General features: G+C 43.0%; 2 protein-coding genes across 12 annotated transcripts in view; one reads left to right on the forward strand and one right to left on the reverse strand.

The window, feature by feature from the left end:
* LOC132393096 (RCC1 and BTB domain-containing protein 1-like) overlaps window positions 1–19260 on the reverse strand; it is a 72587-nt gene that overhangs the window by 43009 nt on the left and 10318 nt on the right. For 3 of the 10 annotated variants that reach the window (XR_009511746.1, XM_059967900.1, XM_059967891.1), the window contains exons 1-2: window positions 15794–16063; window positions 11148–11329 (exon numbers count right to left, since the gene is read on the reverse strand). Coding sequence is in view for 9 of the 10 variants with exons in the window: in XM_059967900.1 (XP_059823883.1) it covers window positions 11148–11273 (126 nt within the window). In the remaining variant the exon portion in view is untranslated. The other 7 variants (XM_059967897.1, XM_059967892.1, XM_059967895.1 and 4 more) reach the window with 7 other exon arrangements.
* LOC132392326 (uncharacterized) lies at window positions 4800–9713 on the forward strand. 2 transcript variants are annotated; one of them, XR_009511489.1, is made up of 3 exons: window positions 4800–5063; window positions 5342–9082; window positions 9361–9713. XR_009511489.1 is itself a non-coding variant. In XM_059966146.1 (2 exons), exon 2 carries the CDS (start codon window positions 5509–5511, stop codon window positions 7303–7305), a length of 1797 nt encoding a protein of 598 aa, XP_059822129.1. In that variant the 5' UTR covers window positions 4800–5063; window positions 5342–5508; the 3' UTR covers window positions 7306–9713. The 2 variants fall into 2 exon arrangements, 1 of the variants encoding a protein (XP_059822129.1); XM_059966146.1 differs by having other exon boundaries at window positions 5342–9713.

Here is a 19260-nt window from a genome sequence, read left to right on the forward strand (position 1 = left end):
ATATCATGGGATATGTAGAAAACATGTGCTTTAATTTCAATTGAAAATGAACAAATGCATTACAACAAAATATCTGTCTTTGAAGTCCCATGGTATTTAGCTATTTATTGAAATGACTTTTAAAACACTGAAAATTAAATGAATAAAATACAGCTTTTTTTTTAATAGTAACAGTTATTATTTTAAAGCACTGAAAATTCTGTTATCCTTCAAGATATTATCATCATCACTCTCCTCCTGTCTTTATTTCAAAAACGGTAGGAGATGCAGGTCTACTTGTCCTGCTCCTTCTTATTCAATTGTCCCGTGCCAAAACTCAACAACGACCAGCACAAGGACAGAACAGTGACAGCGCGCCAGTATGCGGAGCACGTTATTTGATCTGGAGTGCATTTTTTATTTTGAGAACTTACGTGCACCTGCGCACTACTCATGTCCATCACTTAACAGAAATGATATGTAACATGTAAGGCTTATTGAAAAAAATATTTTCAAATGCATTTTTTACATAACACAACAAAGAAACTTATTTTTAATTTCAGTGGGAACAGTGTTGTTGGTCTCCCTTTTTAGCCAGCACATCAAAGTCTGGATTTAGTTTTGTTGTGGCGATTCTCAGGATGGATCTGAGGTGTTGGTCAGTTAACTTGGATCTGTGGCTGGCTTTGTTGATGTTCATGACGCTGAACGCCTGTTCACACAAATAGGTCGAGCCGAACAAAGAGTAAAGCGCAAATGTGGAGTAATACGCTGCACCTCAACAAAGGTCAATGTATATAGAGTGTGTCATCTACTGGGAAAACGCCAGAATTGCGGGGAAAAAACGTTAACAAGGTTTATTAATATAATTTTATCAAGTTCTGCGGGCCGGATTAAAAAGCTTAACGGGCCGCATATGGCCCCCGGGCCGTGGTTTGCCCATGCCTAACATAGAATGATAAAAAGGAAATAAAGCTCTACAGCTTCTGATAGAGTAGATAAGAGGGAAACCAGCAGATGAAACTAGATTTATAAAAGGGTTTTGTTCATGTATCACAAAGAAGATTATTGAATAAAGTTAGAGCATGTGAATTTGGAGACATGGACTAATGCGGACCTTCAGCTGGTTAACAGATGGAAAATAGTTGGATAACAGACCCTTCTTCAATTGGGAGAATGTGACTACTGGGCACTTCAGTAATCAGTGCTTAGACTCCAATTATACTCAATCTATATAACTAATTTATTGTTGCTAACTTTCTTGATTACTTGCAGATAAGTGGGAATGCGAGTAGCAATAAAGAGGCTTCAAGGGGTTATGGAAAAGCTAAGTTACTGGGCAACAACAATGGAGGATATTTTTAAATTGGTGAGAGAATGGAAAATATTGACATCAGAGGAATTTAGGCATGCTTGTACATGAAAGTTACGAGAATGTGGTGTAGCAACAATTACAAAGACAGATGAAATGTTGGCCATTACTGCAAGAGGATTTGAGTACAGTTCCTCCCTCAGTTATGAACACCCAGCTTATGGATACCTATACAGTACAAACAAGCACTCATAAATATTACTAAATTTAAAAAGTCTTTAGTACATACGTACATTGTTTCCTGCAAACAGTAGAATTGTTTTTTTCTCTGTCCCCACTTTTAGTAATTGTTCTTTCTTTATCGGTCTAAATTTTACAAAATGGGATTGCATTGAGGTTTTGCCACTTTTTAGGGATTATTATTAATTATGGGACATTATGTGTTAATTCAAACTAGAATTCACAATAAAACTTTTTTTTACATGCAACTCCCCATAGTAATCACACAGCTTTGATTCTTCCAGTTTCACAGTGGGAGGCCACTTAAGAGACTTGCTTTGGAAGCTGACAAAGTCATCACTCATATTGATCATGTACAAAGATGTGCTAAAAAGCGCCCAGAGAAAACTTACACAATCATGGGGAGAATGTGCAAATTCCTTACAGACAGTGGCAGGAATTGAGCCCTGGTCGCTGGTACTGTAAAGCGTTGTGCTAACCACTAGGCTACCGTGCTGCTGATGGGGTGCAAAGGCAAAACTTTGATAGGTCAGTTATAATCTTGGCCAACAGTGCAGCTGGCTCAAAAGGGCTGGTAGGCGGGGGGGGGGGGGGGGGGGGGAAACGCCACATGATGACGTAGGATCGAAACGTGGAAATCCAGCTCTCCCGTAAAAAACTAGTAAAATAATGTTTAAGTGAAGAAAAGTTAGTAAATACTTTTTAAAAATTACTTATAAACTACTCAGGATTGTCTTAAGATATGCCTCCTAAACAGAAGCAGAAGAAAACTACTACTTTGAAGACAACACAAGTTGGAAAAGAATCAAGGCCGGCAGCCATGAAAGAGCCTCGGGCTCAAGTGCATTTTACCTCTGGCGATACAGAACAGGAAACTGCGGCAACATCAACCGTTTCCAAAAAAAAAGAGCAACAGGAATTGCGCATGCGTGAAGGAAGGGGCATGCGCAAACACGAGCAACCCAAACTACAAATCCCAGCTATGATCGGAACTGAAAGTGAAAGTGAATATCAGGTGGAATAAGATTCTCTGGATAAATCAGACGAAGATGAAGAGACAAACAAAGAAGAGCAACAGGAAGAGGTTGGTGGTGATATTGGAGACATAAAAAAATATTTGGTGCAAATAATGCATGAATTAAAAAACATTAAAAGTAATAAAAAGATATTAAAAATGAAATTATGTTTGATAAAATGATGAAAAGACAGGACAAAATAGACAAGAAAATTAAAAACTTGGAAGAAATAACGGGAGACACCATTGATAGAGTGAATAAAATGGAAGATAATATTTCTGCCTGGACATCAGAAAGAAAACGGTTGTTGGAAAAAGTGGATGTACTTGAAAATTTTAACAGATGAAATAATATTAAGATTGTTGGACTTAAAGAAGGTATAGAGGGAGAGGATCCAAAAATTTTTTTCCAAAAATAGATGCTGGAAATTTTGGAAGTGGAAGAAGGAACCCAGATAATTGAAATTGAAAGGGCTCACAGAGCTTTAAGATCAAGACCTCAAGTTGATCAAAACCCACGATCAATCTTGATAAAATGTTTAAGATATCAAGATAAAGAAAAGATCCTGAAGGCGGCTGCCGAACGCACCAGAAAGAAACGGGCCATTGATGATGGAAGGGAGAACAGTTCTTTTCTATCCTGATACAAGTTATGACCTTTTGAAGAGAAAGAAGGAATTTAACCCAGCAAAAAAAAGTTTTATGGGAAAAGGGTTATAAATTTATATTGTGCCACCTGGCAACCCTGATAATTTTTTTGGACGACGGAAAAAGAAGATCTTTTACTGATTATCGGGATGCGGAAGAATTTGCACAAGAACTCCCGAATATTCACTAACCACAGCCAAAGATTTAAAAGTGAAACGGATTAAAGATGAAGACAGGGACAGTGAATGGAGTTGATGGATGTTTAAGGACAGAAGAATATTTAAATATATTCTTAATTATATGATACAGGGGGAGAAAGGTAAAAATTTGAGAAATATTAATTAAGAGCAGTGACATTTTTTCTTCTTCTCATATATACATTTTTATGTAATGGGGCAGCTGAGGGAACTTCGGATTGATTGCTACGGGATTCACGTGTGTAATCATGGCAATTGCAATGACCCACACAACGGAGGGGGGTAATGTTGTGTTTTTTCTTTATTCACAACATTTGTAGGGGGGTATTTTGTCTTTTTTTTCTTTATAATCTATTTTTCTTTAATTTTTCTTTCTTTGCCTGGACAATCGGGGGGGGGGTAGAGATTCCCCAAGGTACTACGAAAGTTGAAAAGTTAGGTATTACTATAGACTGGAGTAACCCTGTTAAAAATAATGACTAATTTACTGTATTTTTAAAGTTTTAATGTTAATGGGCTTAATGGACCTGTGAAAAGAAAAAGAATTTTAACATACATTAAGAAAATGAAAACAGATATAGCTTTTAGCTGCATTCCATTTGAAAAAATTACTTATAATTTAACAGATAAATACGAAATATTTCTGAAAATTTGGCGCCCTTATTTACAAAAGATAGGATTAAACATATAGATGCTCCAAAGATAAAATTATTGGTTATTTGGGGAAAGAAATAAATATATATACTAAAGCTATTATGAACTCCGTGGAGCATGTGGGGATCTTCCGATATCCAGGTATTCTTTCTCTTTTTTTTTCTCTTTCTACAGGGATATGTTAGGGGGGAGGGGAAAGAGTTGATAATTTTTTTTCCCTTCTGTAGCCATTTGAAAATTCAATTTAAAGATTTTATAAATTAAAAAAAAAGGGGCTGGATGGCCAAGACCTGCTCCTGCTCCTTACAAACAAAAAAATGTAAATAAACTTTAGCACTCAGGATTGAAAGTTTAACAATTTCCAACATTTGCAGTGCTCTTATTTACACCTAAACTACATCCACGTGTTGTTCCTTTATGGTGCCATCCTGCATCATTCAGCCTTATATCACACAAGTGCTTCCTTTTCATCTTTCCTTTCCCTGCTGCTCAGAACCAATCACTTCTCTAACTTGTCCAGGTTCTGATGAAACGTGGCTTCTCTCTAGTCTAGCCTGAAACATTAATTATTTCAGAAATGCTGCTTGATACTTTTCTAGCATTTTCTCCTTCTCAAGAGGATGCAAATGGTATCAACTTCACGTGATCATAAACATCAGCGAGACACGGTGAGGTGAATGGTCTGTTTCTGAGTTGCATGTCCTTTTGAAAAACTCGATAGGAAAGATAATAATTAGCCTAGAAATAAAGGCTGTGCTGTCTTTACGACAGTTATTTAGTTTATAATATTTTCGCTTAGTAATTCATTCAATAGTATTTTCTAGTTAGAATTAGAAGTGTTTAAAGTGTATTCATTGCATGTAAAATATATCGGCATGCGATGACGTCACATCCGGTTTCGCCGCGTCTTGTGGGAAAACACCGGTTTGAAATCAGCGCGAGGGTGGGGGCTTTCCACGAGGCTCACCTGAGCACAAGCAGTTTTGCAGGCATGAGAAATCACAGTGAGAGCAACGCTGTAAGTTAATAGATAATCGATATATTGAACTAAGATGTTAATGCTGATCCTGTTACAGGTAACGACGGTAGATAATGTTTATGCTTTCGTTAGTTAAAGAGTCGCGGATAGTTTGCATGGAAGTGTATTTAAAGTAGTGAATGGAGCAGGTAAACTCTCCCTGTATACTGCACCTTAGTGTAATGCAGTTATAGTCACCTTTGCAAGTATTTACACTTGAAATGTGATATTAAGGAAGGAACAAATACTGTATCAATCTTGTATTGTTTTATCAACAGTTTTCACCATATGTTAATGTGAAGAGTGAACAGTAAATGGTTAATCTTACTGCGATCTGGTTTGCATTGGCTGTGGTTTATCCGGACGTTAAATTCGGCGTTTCGTTACACCCGAAGGAGAACGTTACAGTGAAAAAGCGGCATTATCAGGTGTTTCAAGTGCTGCAATGTCAGCTCAATCCAGCATCAAGTCGACGCCGCCCAGCGACAAGGGCAGTAAACCGACATCAAGTAAGCCCACCCGGGCGTTATCAGGTGTTCCAAGTGCTGCAATGTCAGCTCGATCCGGGATCAAGTCGATGGCGCCCAGCGACAAGGGCAGTAGAAATACATCAAGTAAGTCCGCACAGGCAAGAGCCAAGGCAGAAGCCGCCAAGGTGCGACTGCATTACGCCAAACAAGAGGCAGTTTTGAAAATGAAACTGGCCACCAAAGAAGCCGAAAGGGCCGCCAGACAAAGAGAAGAGGCTGCCAGAGAAGCCGAAATCCAGAAAGAAAGGGCCGCCAGAGAAGCCGAAGAGGCTGCCAGACAAAGAGAAGAGGCCGCCAGAGAAGCCGAAACCCAGTTGGAAATGACAAAAATATCGACAGAGTTGCATGTGCTGCAGCTAGAAGGAGAAGGAGAAGCTGCCAGGGTGGAAGCAGAGTACATAGAAGAAGCTGAAGGGTCGCGTGATCTGACCGAAACAAGTTCTGCTTTGGAAAGGACCAGACTGGAACGCACGAGCGACTATGTACAATATCAAGCAGACAGGCAGGCTCGTCTCCCCTCTCCATACCTATTCGATAACTTCCCCAGCTACGAGGAAGAGAATTTACCCTCGCGGCCCCGCGATGAAGTCAAGAATGAAAGAGCTGACAACCGATATACTTTGACACCAAAGTTACAAAGTTCGATGCGAAGAGACGCGGAGGTTGAATCCAGGATGGCAAATTCCATGAGAAACGTGCGTTCTCAGTCATATGGGCGCCAACGTACTTCTCCAGCCCGCATGCCGCTTGCAGCCGATCCCACGCTGCAGTATTTAGCACGACGGGATCTCGTCACTTCGGGACTGTACCAGTTTGACGATAAACCCGAAAATTACCGTGCTTGGCTCTCCACATTCACCAACGTGATTGACGGGGTCCAGCTCAGTGCAACCCAAAGGTTGGACCTAATGGCGAAATGGCTGGGGAAAGAATCACGCGACCAGGTGAGACGCATGCGTTCAGTGTACATCAACAAACCTGAGCTAGCCTTAAGCGAAGCGTGGGAGAGACTTTGGGAGAGATATGGGTCCCCCGACATTATTGAAGGGGCGCTATATCGACGTCTGGAAAACTTTCCTAAGGTGTCAGCCAAAGATCACTTTAAGTTAAGAGAATTCGGAGATTTACTCATGGAGATCCAAGGCGCCAAAGAAGATGGCTATTCAGCTGGTCTAGTATTCCTAGATACTCCATCCGGGATTAGACCAATTGTGGACAAACTTCCATTTGGGCTGCAGGACAAGTGGCTGACTGTTGCCTCAGAGTACAAGGAAGACCACGATGGTCGATTTCCTCCCTTTGAGCTCCTCACTAGGTTTGTGTGCAAGGAGGCGAAGAGGCGAAACGACCCTAGCCTTGTAGGTCCAGGAAGCAGTTCGATTTACACCAAGCCAGGCAGATCCGTTTCGAATGTTTTCAACATTGATAAACCCGTGTCAGTGCTCAAGACCGAAGCCCTTACGACTAACAACGACCCTGGCAAGTATTGTCCATTGCATAACAAACCTCACCCCCTGAAAGCATGCAGAATGTTTAGGGAAAAAACCCTTGAAGAGAGGACGGCTCTTCTCAAGGAGAAAAGAATATGTTTTAGATGCTGTTCCTCAACCTCTCACCTCGCCAGAGAGTGTACGATCGCCGTGAAGTGTCCGGAATGTGGCAGCCCAGATCACGTCGAGGCCATGCATCCCGACCTGTCACCACAAACCTAGAGCGCTCCTTCACCCCCACAACAGGACGGCGGGGAGGGAGAGGCTCACTCTAGGTCAATAGCTGTCAGCACGAACTGTACAGAAGTTTGCGGTCAAGCTCAGTCAAGTCGTTCTTGTTCCAAGATCTGCCTCACTAAGGTGTACCCTAAAGGAACCAAAGACAAGGCCATCAAAGCCTATGTGATTCTGGATGATCAGAGCAATCGTTCACTAGTCAGTCCAGAGTTCTTTAAATTGTTCAACATTGAGAGTGAGCGGTTCCCATACTACCTCAAAACTTGCTCAGGCAACATGGAAACCCAAGGAAGGAAGGCAGAAGGCATCCAGATCGAGTCCCTGGATGGTAAAGTCGTCATCTGTCTCCCTCCGCTCTTAGAGTGCAATGAAATCATGAATAACCGCGCTGGGATCCCGACACCAAGTGCGGTGCTACACCAGCCGCATCTCCACCACATCGCCAAACACATCCCAGAACTGGATCCGAAAGCGGAAATACTCCTGCTATTAGGAAGAGATGTTATCCAGGTACACAAGGTTAGGCAGCAGATCAATGGACCACTCAACGCCCCCTTCGCGCAACGTCTGGATCTGGGCTGGGTGGTGATAGGAGAGGTGTGTCTCGGTGACGTACACAAACCGATGGTTAACACACTCAAGACCAATGTGCTAGAGAGTGGCCGCCATTCAATCTTTCAACCCTGCCCGAGTGTCCCGTGCATCAAGGAAGCACAACAAGGCGTTAACAAGCGCGAGGCAAGCGACGAGTCGCTGGGCCAGTCAGTCTTCGCTCTAACGAAGTATGACATCAAACTTGCACAATCAGCTCAAGATACCATTTCTTTAAAAACCAAAGACACCAAGGTCTTCAGAGATGAAGCAAATAATGGGGTTGCCCCATTGCCAATCAGAGAACCACGCCAGCGCTCACCAGATAACAAAGAGCAGGCAGTCAAACGGTTCACGTCCTTACGGAAAACCTGGAAAAGGAAACCTGAGATACAGCAACGCACCCGATTGGCCCACGAGGTACTGTGCACCCTAATGGCAGAGGTCACAGCCATTATAAACGCACAATCATTCCTACCTGTGTCTTCTGACCCAGAAAACCCCTTTATACTTTCGCCATCAATGCTCCTTACACAGAAGGCAGGAGCACCTCCTCCACCAGGAGACTTCTCAGACAAGGATTTGTACACAAAGCAATGGAGACAAGTCCAGGCTCTGGCAAATCAGTTCTGGCCTCGCTGGAGACAAAAATATCTACCTTTGTTGCAACAGAGACAAAAGTGGACAGAACCCCACAGGAATCTGGCCAACGGCCAGAATCACTGTTACATTCCCTAGCGGGGATGGACATGTCAGGAAGATCGAATTGAAGACTACCGACCAAGGCGATGTGAAAATTTACCAAGGGCCAGTTACAGAAGTTATTCTACTTCTACCCAATGACTGATTAAGAGACTAAGTTTTGTACTCTGCTCATTGTGACCTTACGAAGGTCAAGCGGGGAGTGTGCTGTCTTTACGACAGTTATTTAGTTTATAATATTTTCGCTTAGTAATTCATTCAATAGTATTTTCTAGTTAGAATTAGAAGTGTTTAAAGTGTATTCATTGCATGTAAAATATATCGGCATGCGATGACGTCACATCCGGTTTCGCCGCGTCTTGTGGGAAAACACCGGTTTGAAATCAGCGCGAGGGTGGGGGCTTTCCACGAGGCTCACCTGAGCACAAGCAGTTTTGCAGGCATGAGAAATCACAGTGAGAGCAACGCTGTAAGTTAATAGATAATCGATATATTGAACTAAGATGTTAATGCTGATCCTGTTACAGGTAACGACGGTAGATAATGTTTATGCTTTCGTTAGTTAAAGAGTCGCGGATAGTTTGCATGGAAGTGTATTTAAAGTAGTGAATGGAGCAGGTAAACTCTCCCTGTATACTGCACCTTAGTGTAATGTAGTTATAGTCACCTTTGCAAGTATTTACACTTGAAATGTGATATTAAGGAAGGAACAAATACTGTATCAATCTTGTATTGTTTTATCAACAGTTTTCACCATATGTTAATGTGAAGAGTGAACAGTAAATGGTTAATCTTACTGCGATCTGGTTTGCATTGGCTGTGGTTTATCCGGACGTTAAATTCGGCGTTTCGTTACACCCGAAGGAGAACGTTACAAAGGCATAAACAGAATGGAAGACACAAAGACAATTGAGATTTGCAATTCAAACTGAACTGAGTAATTCAAAGAAACATTGGGCTGAATCTTCCACTAAATATCTGCCGGATCCATATGTCACTTACCTGTGCAACCATGAGGAAGTTTAGGAGTCTCTTGGGAACACATCCAAATGCTGTTGACCCACAAAGTTTACTGACACTGAAAGAACTACCACACTCTGACTCTGCACCCCTCATTACATCCAACTGTGCAGCATGAACTCTAGAGGTTTTCCAACATATGTCCATAGGTATTATTAATTATGGAACATCTTCAGGTGTTAATTCAAACAAGTAGTCGTCAAACAAGTACTGCGTCTGCAACAGTTAGAACTGCAGGCCTAAGCACTTGAGTGGAGAGGAATCCTGCAAGGGAGAGGAGTTATACAAGTTCTCCCCAGATTATGGCAGGTTTCCATTTCTGTAAACAATTCATAACCTGAACAGTTTGAAATGCAACCGTGCACCAAGTTTCTGCATGGTAGAAGATCTGCCTGCAGCCCCATAGCAAATCCATCCCGTTGGTCTCCCAAACACACATTCTTAAGTCCAGTCTCCAGATAAAGTCAGGCATTTGCAATTTGGGTAGGCTCAGCATTCGATTATTAGCACTTTTGATTTCATTGTTCTAATTTAGATGCATTTCATTTTAAATTTTACCAATTTTAAAAACTTTTATAGGATGACTGACTTTCTGTTTGTGGTTTTCAGATGTTCATATTAAAGCTTTTTGACAGTTGGTTCAACTTCGGGTATGGCTTCACCAAGTGAATGCATTTCAGTGAGGGTTCCAACCATACCTGCTCAGAACAGATTCAGTAAACACAAACAGCAAGGCAATTGAAATTGCTTAGGCCATTATGGATCCGTATATTAACAACTGAGATAGCATTTACATGAAATTAAAGGAACAGGACAAGGTTAAAGAGAAAGTAAATGAGAAAGATACTGAAAAAGGAGAAGAAGTAAATGTCCTCCCAAAGTTAGAACACCTGACTTATAGACACCATGTTACCATGTTCATACATGCAACCAGCAGAATGGATCTGTGGATTTACCTGCTATTACAGAAATCTACTGCCAGGCAGAAGATAAGGCATTTCAACAGGCTTTCTCTCCCCCACCCTCATACAAAGAGCCATGACAAACGGGGGCTGGGTTGAACCAAGCAAAGCTGGGAGCACCGAGCAGGTTCACTCGCTCGCTCACTCACAGAGTCAGCAAGGTCAGCTGGCAGTCCCTCTTCCTGCACCTGATCGCTCTCCCGTCACAGCTGCTTCTGCGAGCCTCTCCCACACATTGACGTGAACAGGCTCTGTGGAGTGGAAGCCTGTTGTAATACAAGGACTGTCTGTAATAATCAAAAATTACTGTGTTTATAGCTTTCAAAAATCTGGAACAAAAAGCTGATGAGACTGAATAATGGAACCACAAATGTATCCAGGCATTAGTCCTGCAGGTTAAGTTAGATTTTGGCTATCTCCCACAAAATTGTTTAAGAGGTCTGATGCCTGACAAGTGACTGAGAAATTCTGAAATGAGTCAAGGCAGGAGCACAGGTGGAGAGCCAGTTACCTTAATATCCTACACTAAAATACCACCATTTCATGACTTACATTGTTATCTTTTGTTACATAAACAGCCTCGGTAGCTGTGACGCCAAAGACGCAGGCTTGGTAAATCGATCTGCGCTCTTGTGGGGCAAGTAGACTGAAGACTGGCCACTTTCTAACATCCACCATGACTAGATTCCTAAGCAGACCAGATTAACATGATCCTCCGTGATACGATACAGTACCTGGAAGAGGGGGAGAAATTAATTCTGATCAGCGATGCTTAAAACATTGAGAAAAAAATTTACAATCAGAATAAACCTGACCCTGCAGAACCCAGTTAATCAAAGAAAATTTTAAGACTGCAGCATAACAAAAGTATTATTATTTCAATAGAAATAGCTTTCAAATGCTGCAAAAGTTCTTGTGAAATACTTTTTATTATTAAATTAAACGATGCTACAAAAATCCAAGTTTTTACTGCTCTAAATTATAAAAATGTGTGGTCGAGCTGAGATAGCATTTAACAAGACTACAAAAACAAATGTAGAAAGTAGAGCATTTGAAATATCCTAGGGCACTCCAGTAGGGTAAACACAAGTTGGTTCCAGCAGAAAGACATGTTAAATTATTTATAATAAAAATCAGTAGCACTTCTGCATGTACCAAAGATTATTGTGTAATCAGTGCTGTTGACAGGTTTAGTCTCAAAACCTCTGAGAATGGAGCCAAGTACAGATAAGCTACAACATGTTTGCGAAATTTAATGTTCTCCTGTTAAAATAATTTTCATTTAAAGCTTTAGGTCTTTTCCTCAGAGCAGTTGCAGAGCCTTGAGGACATTGATTCAGTGTGAGAAGTGTAAACACAGTAAAATTCTTCCAAAATACTGTAAATACATCACAAACTATATTACTGAAAATTCCACACGGGGGAGATGCAATACACAATGGTGAAGTGAGGCAAACAAACTGGAGAGTCAAAACAAATGGCAACATAAACTTTACCAGTATTAAATTCTAAATGCTCAAATAACAGATAAAATCATTATATTTGAACAAGAATATAGTGGGAAATGTTGGAACAAAGGATGATATAGCAACACACAAAATGCTGGAGGAACTCAGAAGGTAAGGCAGCACCTATGGAAAGGAATAAAGAGTTGACTTTTCGGACCGATATTTCATCAAGACTGGAAAAAAAAGTGGGAAGAAACCAGAATAAGGTTGGGGGGGGGGGGGGAAGAAGAGGAAAGAGGACAAACTGGCGGGTAATAGGTAAAGCCAGGAAGGGGGAAGTGGGTGGGTGGGGTATAGCATATGAATGTCTCTTCCACCACAGTTTGCAATGATTACCTACAGCAAGCAACCCTCACTAACCATGCCATCTTAAAATGAGATCTTCATAGGTCTTGGAATCAGCAGTCAGATTCAGTATTTCAGGCCTGGCATACTGAGTGCAATGACCTAACTCTACCTCTGTGCGTCTTGGCACTAGGACCTTTATAGTGGACATGTCACCAACACAAAAGCAACGAGTACACAGCAACTGCAGATGCACCATTTCAGACTGATTTAACTTTCCCCACTCTCAGTCAACAACATTGCAGGAAGACATAGCCCACCACTACCATCATCTCAAGGGCTAATCAGGGATGAGCAAAAAACACCAGCCTCAGCAATGAAACCCACATCCCAAAAGTGTGGTAACACACACACAAAATACTGGTGGAACACAGCAGGCCAGGCAGCATTTACAGGGAGAAGTGCTGCCGACGTTTCAGGCCGAGACCCTTCGTCAGGACTAACTGAAAGATACTACGAGATTTTGAAAGTAGGAGGGGGAGGGGGAAATCTGAAATGATTGAAGACTGGAGGAGGAGGGATGAAGCTGAGAGCCGGACAGGTGATTGGTAAAAGGGATACTGAGCTAGAGAAGGGAAAGGATCATGGGACAGGAGGCCGAGGGAGAAAGGAGCACCAGAGGGAGGTGATCAGGCACAGTGATGGGCAGAGAGAGAGAAAAAAAAACTAAATATATCAGGGATGGGGTAAGAAGGGGAGGGGCATTAACAGAAGTTAGAGAAGTCAATGTTCATGCCATCAGGTTAGAGGCTACCCAGCCGGTATATAAAGTTTTGTTCCTCCAACCCGAGTGTGGCTTCATCTTGACAGTAGAGGAGGCCATGGATAGGCATATCGGAATGGGAATGGGACATGGAATTAAAACGTGTGGCCACTGGGAGATCCTGCTTTCTCTGGCAGACAGAGTGTAGGTGTTCAGCGAAACGGTCTCCCAGTCTGTGTCGGGTCTCGCCAATATATAAAAGGCCACACCGGGAGCACTGGATGCAGTATACCACACCAGTCGACTCACAGGTGAAGTGTCGCCTCACCTGGAAGGACTGTCTGGGGCCCTGAATGGTGGTGAGGGAGGAAGTGTAAGGGCAGGTGTAGCACTTGTTCCACTGACAAGGTTAAGTGCCAGGAGGGAGATCGGTGGGAAGGGATGGGAGGATGAGTGGACAAGGGAGTCGTGTAGGGAGCGATCCCTGTGGAAAGCAGAAGGTGGGGGGAGGGAAAGGTGCTTGGTAGTGGGATCCCGTTGGAGGTGGCGGAAGTTACAGAGAATTATACGTTGGATCCGGAGGCTGGTGGGGTGGTAGGTAATAGGTGGTAGATGGTAGCCCAAAAATGTGGGTTGAGTGCGGCTGGATTACACACTGGGCTGGAGCTGGCTCCTCCCATTGTTGCTGCCCTCTGGTGCTCACTCAGTGGAAGAACAAGCTAGACCAGGACAACTCAGGGATCTGGGGTATACATATATTCTTTTCTGTTTGTGACTTTTCATAACCCTATCTGCAATTTGTGCTCTGTGCAGTGAGCTGTCGGTAACACGTTTTGCACCTTGGTCCCAGAACACTGTTTTGTTTGGCTGTATTCATGCATGGTTGAATGATAATTAAACTCAAACTTGAAAAATGAGTAGAAGACATCTTGCATCTCCTCATTTACATGAATGGCCATCATTATTTCACAAAGGAAACTCATTAGGTTGCATCCAAACACACAACACCTTTGTAAATGAGGGCATGCAAGATACCCTCAAAAAGAGTTATCTTTCAGATATACAAGCTTCCAAACAAGGATTTGGACCTAGTAATGATAAAGGAATGGCAATTTATTTCCAAGTGAGGAAGACTTACATCTTTAAGCTCTGCAGGTGGTGGGCTTGAGAGCTGTTGTTGCATTCACCCAGGAAAGAACAGAATAGAGGCAAAAGCCATATTGTAGTAGCTCTAGTAACACAAATTCACCACTACAGAAATCATACATGATTACCATAAAATCAGATATGTGAAACAAAAATTCACTCACAAAATTTATATATTGTAAACAAAAAATATATTTTACCCCTCAATTCTCACTTCTTGACACACACACAATGAGACTTCATGTCATGGAAAACCATAATATGGACTATTATCTATAAAAGCAAGCTCCCTGTAACATGGGAATTATTTGCATTCCTGGCTTGCGCCTTGAAGAAAATAAAGAGGCATTCTTGAATCATTCATGCAGCTCACCCAACCTCTGACCTACTCTTTAAGAGTTTCCATGCTGTGTAGCTGGCTCAAATGAGCCTCTGGACAACAGTGGCCACATCAACCCCATCCCACTCCCTGTCAGTGATTATGGGTGTCTCACAGTGGTGTCACAAAACATCAAAAATAGGTTGTCTAAATCTGTCTTGTAGCACATTGCCTGGAAAGTCCATGGTGCAAAAGTTACTTGCTATTTCCATCCCTATGGACTCAACACTTGGATACAAATTTGGTTTGGTGGAGTGGAGGGTTATTTTTCGGATTGGAGGCCCAGTCCCATAACCAGAGGTGGATTACAGGAATTGCAGTGCACTGCTGGGGTGAGTCATCTGTTTTTTTTTGTCAAATATATTAATGGTTCATATGAAATGGTAGCTGATATCATTGGCAAGTCTGTGGATGGCATCAAAATTAGTGGTGCAATGGATGGTGAAGGCTAGTCAAGGTTACAAAGAATCTAGGTCAACTGGGAAAGCAAGCAAAGAAATGGCGGATGGAATTTAAACTAAACAAATGTAAAGTGTTGCATTTGGGTTAGTTAAACTAGGGCAGGAATTACATAGTAAATATCAAGACCCTGGGGAGTGCTGCAGAACAGAAACCTAGTGGTACAAGTACAAACTAGTGATGCAGGTAAACCAGGTGATGAGGGAATAGGTGTTGGCACGTTTGGCTGCAGAAGATGGAACACTGAGTACAAACACTTGCACAAGACATCAGATGGATGCTCTACTGTTGGAAGGCTGCAATTAAACTGGAAAGGATATAAGGATGGTTTGGGATTGGAGAACTCAAGGAGAGAGTGGATAGCTGGGACTGTTTTCCCTGGAACAACAGAAGCTGAGGGTGGTCTTAAAGTCTAAAACTAGAGGGCATAGAGTTAGGATGAGGGTGTAAAGATTTAGAGGGCCCGGGGTATGTTATCTGGGAATGGATTCTAATGTCGGTTTCTTTACCAGACCAAATACTTACAGTATGCAACAATATCACGAAGCACTCTCCATTCGATTGATCAATAAGTGCGATATTCTAGATCTGAAAGACTGTCACAGCCGATTTCAATAAAAAATAGAACAGTGTAAACCAGTATTCAGATACAACCTACCGCAGTAAAACTAACAAGAGTATAACTGTGAAGTTAATTTAACACGAAAGAGCTATCTGGATCATCGGGGAAGGTGCGACCCGACTCGGGAGATGGGCTCAGTCCCTGCTTCCTTCAATGGTTCCTATTGTGACGTTCTCCACAAAACAAGGGCTGGAGTTGAAAGGTCATCGCAAAACAATTACTCCTGCAAACGGTCGACATTACCATCCTTTCTAACTTTATGCTTTGCTGCGCTTCCTGGACAAAGAGGCCGCACCGCTCCTGGTACTGTACCTCCTCTCTCGAGCAGCAGTCCTCCAGGGGGGAGCTGGTTCGCCGACTCCGGCTCACGTCGATCGATCCATCGCTCGGCCCTCACCGCCGCCTGTTTCCGGGTAGAGGAGTCCCGTGGGCCGTTGCTAGGGAGTCGGGGGATCTACCCGGATCCGTGCGATTCGCCCCCGTTGTGTCAGAAGCATTGGCCAGTTGCTTTACTCACCTCTTTCCTTACCATGGAAGCACCAAAGACTGCAAATGGAGGAACTCAGGGAGTCGAGAAGTGTGTGTGAGAGAGAGACTGATGGCCTAGGTCAGAACCCTGTGTACGACTTACGGCCCAGGCAACTAGAGAAGACAAGATTATAACAGGTGTACTGCTCAGAGATTTGTTTATATGCTAATGACATTCTCGTAACGCTTACCAGTCCCAGTGCAGGCTTGCCTAAATTATTATCCCTGCTGAAAGAATTCGGCTCCTACTCTGGCTATAAATTAAATTTACATCAAACCCAAACTTTAAATTTCAATTACGAATCACATGAAAACATTTTCAGAATGAGTAAATTCAAACGGAAAGGTAATATTAATTACCTAGGAGTGTAAATACCTGAAGACTTGTCTACTATCTACGAACATAATTATATTCCCATAAGGCAGACTTAAATAGATGGTCATTGCTGCCAATGAATATGTATAATCGAATAGAAGCCATAAAGATGAATGTATTACCTAGATTGTTCTTTCTTTTTCAATCATTGCCTGTTGAAGTACCTTTTAAGCAATTTAATGAATGGAAAAGAATGGTTTCAACATTTACTTGGGGAAAACAGAAACCAAGAATTAGATTTCAGACATTACAGCTGCCCAAGGATAAAGGTGGAGTTGCTGTGCCTTGCTTTGAAGACTGCACAGTCTGGTCTGTTGGTGTGACCCTAATTGTGAGGCAAAGTGGAAGGATTTAGAACAAAGTCTAATAAATATCCCTCTCCAATCTTTACTAGGGGATAAAACACTCCCAGAGAAGTATTTAAATAAACTCAGTGGACAACAGTCCCTCTAAACATCTGGTATAAAGAATTTAAAGACCCAAAATTTTAAAGAAATGTAAGAATACGTTGGGTGGCACATGACACCGAATTCCTTCCAGTACAATTGGATGATAGATCTACAAATCGGACAAGTAAGGGAATCACCTCATATGGTACAATATCCCCTATTAAGGGTTTGGAGTCCTTTCAACAACTCACAAAAACGTATCACTTACAGAAACAGGACTTCCTTAGATATCTTCAACTAAGACAATATTTCAACAATAATATTAAAAATATTGGAGAGAAAGGGTTAAGTCTGATTAATATATTCATTTATGTGTATAAAGGTAATATTAAAAAGAAACTCTATGGAAAAGAGTACAGTCGACGCTTCGGGCCGAGACCCTACATCAGGACGGGAAAACAAGATGAGCTGGGAAGTTGATTAGTGAAAGAAATGCAGGGCTGGAGAAGGGGGAATCTGATCGGAGGGGACAGGAGGCCTCTTGAAGAAAGAAAAGGGGGAGGTGTAGCATTTGTTCCGCTTGGAGAGAGATCAGTGGGGAGGGACGAATGGATAAGGGAACCGCAAGAGGATGATGCCTGCGGAAAGTAGAAAGTGGGGGCAGATAAAAAATGACGACCTGGTACCGACTACCCTATCCCTACTCGTAATACGTAATTTCACACACCTCCATCGGGTCATTCCAACCTTTCAGATCTGTACCCATGACTACAGACGTCCAATCCTGGCAACATCCTGGTTCATCACCTTTGCACTCTCCCCAACATGACCGCATTCACGTGTCTCCGTTTCCGCACACATTCCCGTTTAGTAGGTTCGTAAACACGGGAAAATCTGCAGATGCGGGAGGTCCAAGGCAGAAGGCACGGAAATGCTGGAGGAACTCAGCGCGCCGGGCGGCTTGAACAAACAGCCGAGACCCTTCAGCACCGAGAAAGAGGAGTCACAAGAAGAAGTGTGGGGAGGGGGATACAGGATGGATGAAACGGGGAGAGGTTAAGTGGGAAACTGATAGGTGAAAGAGTTCCAGGGCTGGAGAAGAATCTGATAGGAGAGGGTGGAAGGCCATGGAAGAAAGAGAAGGGGGAAGGAGCATCAGAAGAGGTGGTGGGCAGCTAAGGAGATGAGGCGAGAGAGGGAAACAGAAATGGGGAATGGTGGGGGGGGGGGGGGAAATGACTGGATCTAACCAGACTATGAGGAGTTTTTCCTCCAACCTGAATGTGGCCTCATCACGTCAGTAGGGGAGGCCATGGACTGACATATGGGAATGGGAAGTGAATCAAAATGGATGGCCACTGGGGGAGATCTCTTTTTCTGGTGCTCGGCCAAACACCAGTCTATGTCAGGTCTCACCGATATACAGGAGGCCGCACCGGACACAGTAGATGTCCCCAACAGACTCACAGGTGAAGTGCCGCCTCATCTTTAGCAACTGTTTGGGGCCCTGAATGGTGGTAAGGGAGGAGGTGTAGCACTTGTTTCCTTTGCAAGGTTAAATACCACAGGAGAGATCAGTAGGGAGTGACGAGCAGACAAGGGATTCATGTAGAGAGTGATCCCTGCGGAAAGTGGGGAGGGAGTTAAATCAACAGATGAGAACTAAATCAAGCTGGTAAAGGTAACCACGGAGACTCCTAGATTGTTGTATGCTGGACACTTAAGAACTTCAAGTACTGCAGGTCTACACCCATCAATGGGTTACTGGTTGGTGGAGGAGCTGGACTTGGTGCTGTCTGCTATAGAAAGGTGTGGGAGTTGGTGCGCGAAGGTGGCGTGCAGTCTTAACAGCAAGTGATCGTCTTGGGTCTCTTTTACTTGTGATCACATGATCCTGTTGGACACCGGTGATGTGGGGTGTTCCACGTCTGGTCCACAGGTCCAACGGCAAGGAAGGGCCTTGGTTGTAGTGTGGGCTCACCTGTTAGCAGTCACTGAGGAGGGAGGCGTTGGAGTCAGTGTGGCATGGTGTCCATGCTGCCCGCCTGTATTCACTTAAAAGACAAGCTGGATTGCGGTCATCAGCAGACTGCCGCGGGCTTGCTCTGGACTGGGACACTTGGGGTGTACTATTGTTGGTGCGACTGTATGACTAATGCTATGTGCCTTGGTACTGTGTTTTGCACCTTTGTCCCTGAGGAACACTTACA

Source organism: Hypanus sabinus, chromosome 4, assembly GCF_030144855.1.
Source record: "Hypanus sabinus isolate sHypSab1 chromosome 4, sHypSab1.hap1, whole genome shotgun sequence".
Taxonomy (NCBI): Eukaryota; Metazoa; Chordata; class Chondrichthyes; order Myliobatiformes; family Dasyatidae; genus Hypanus; species Hypanus sabinus.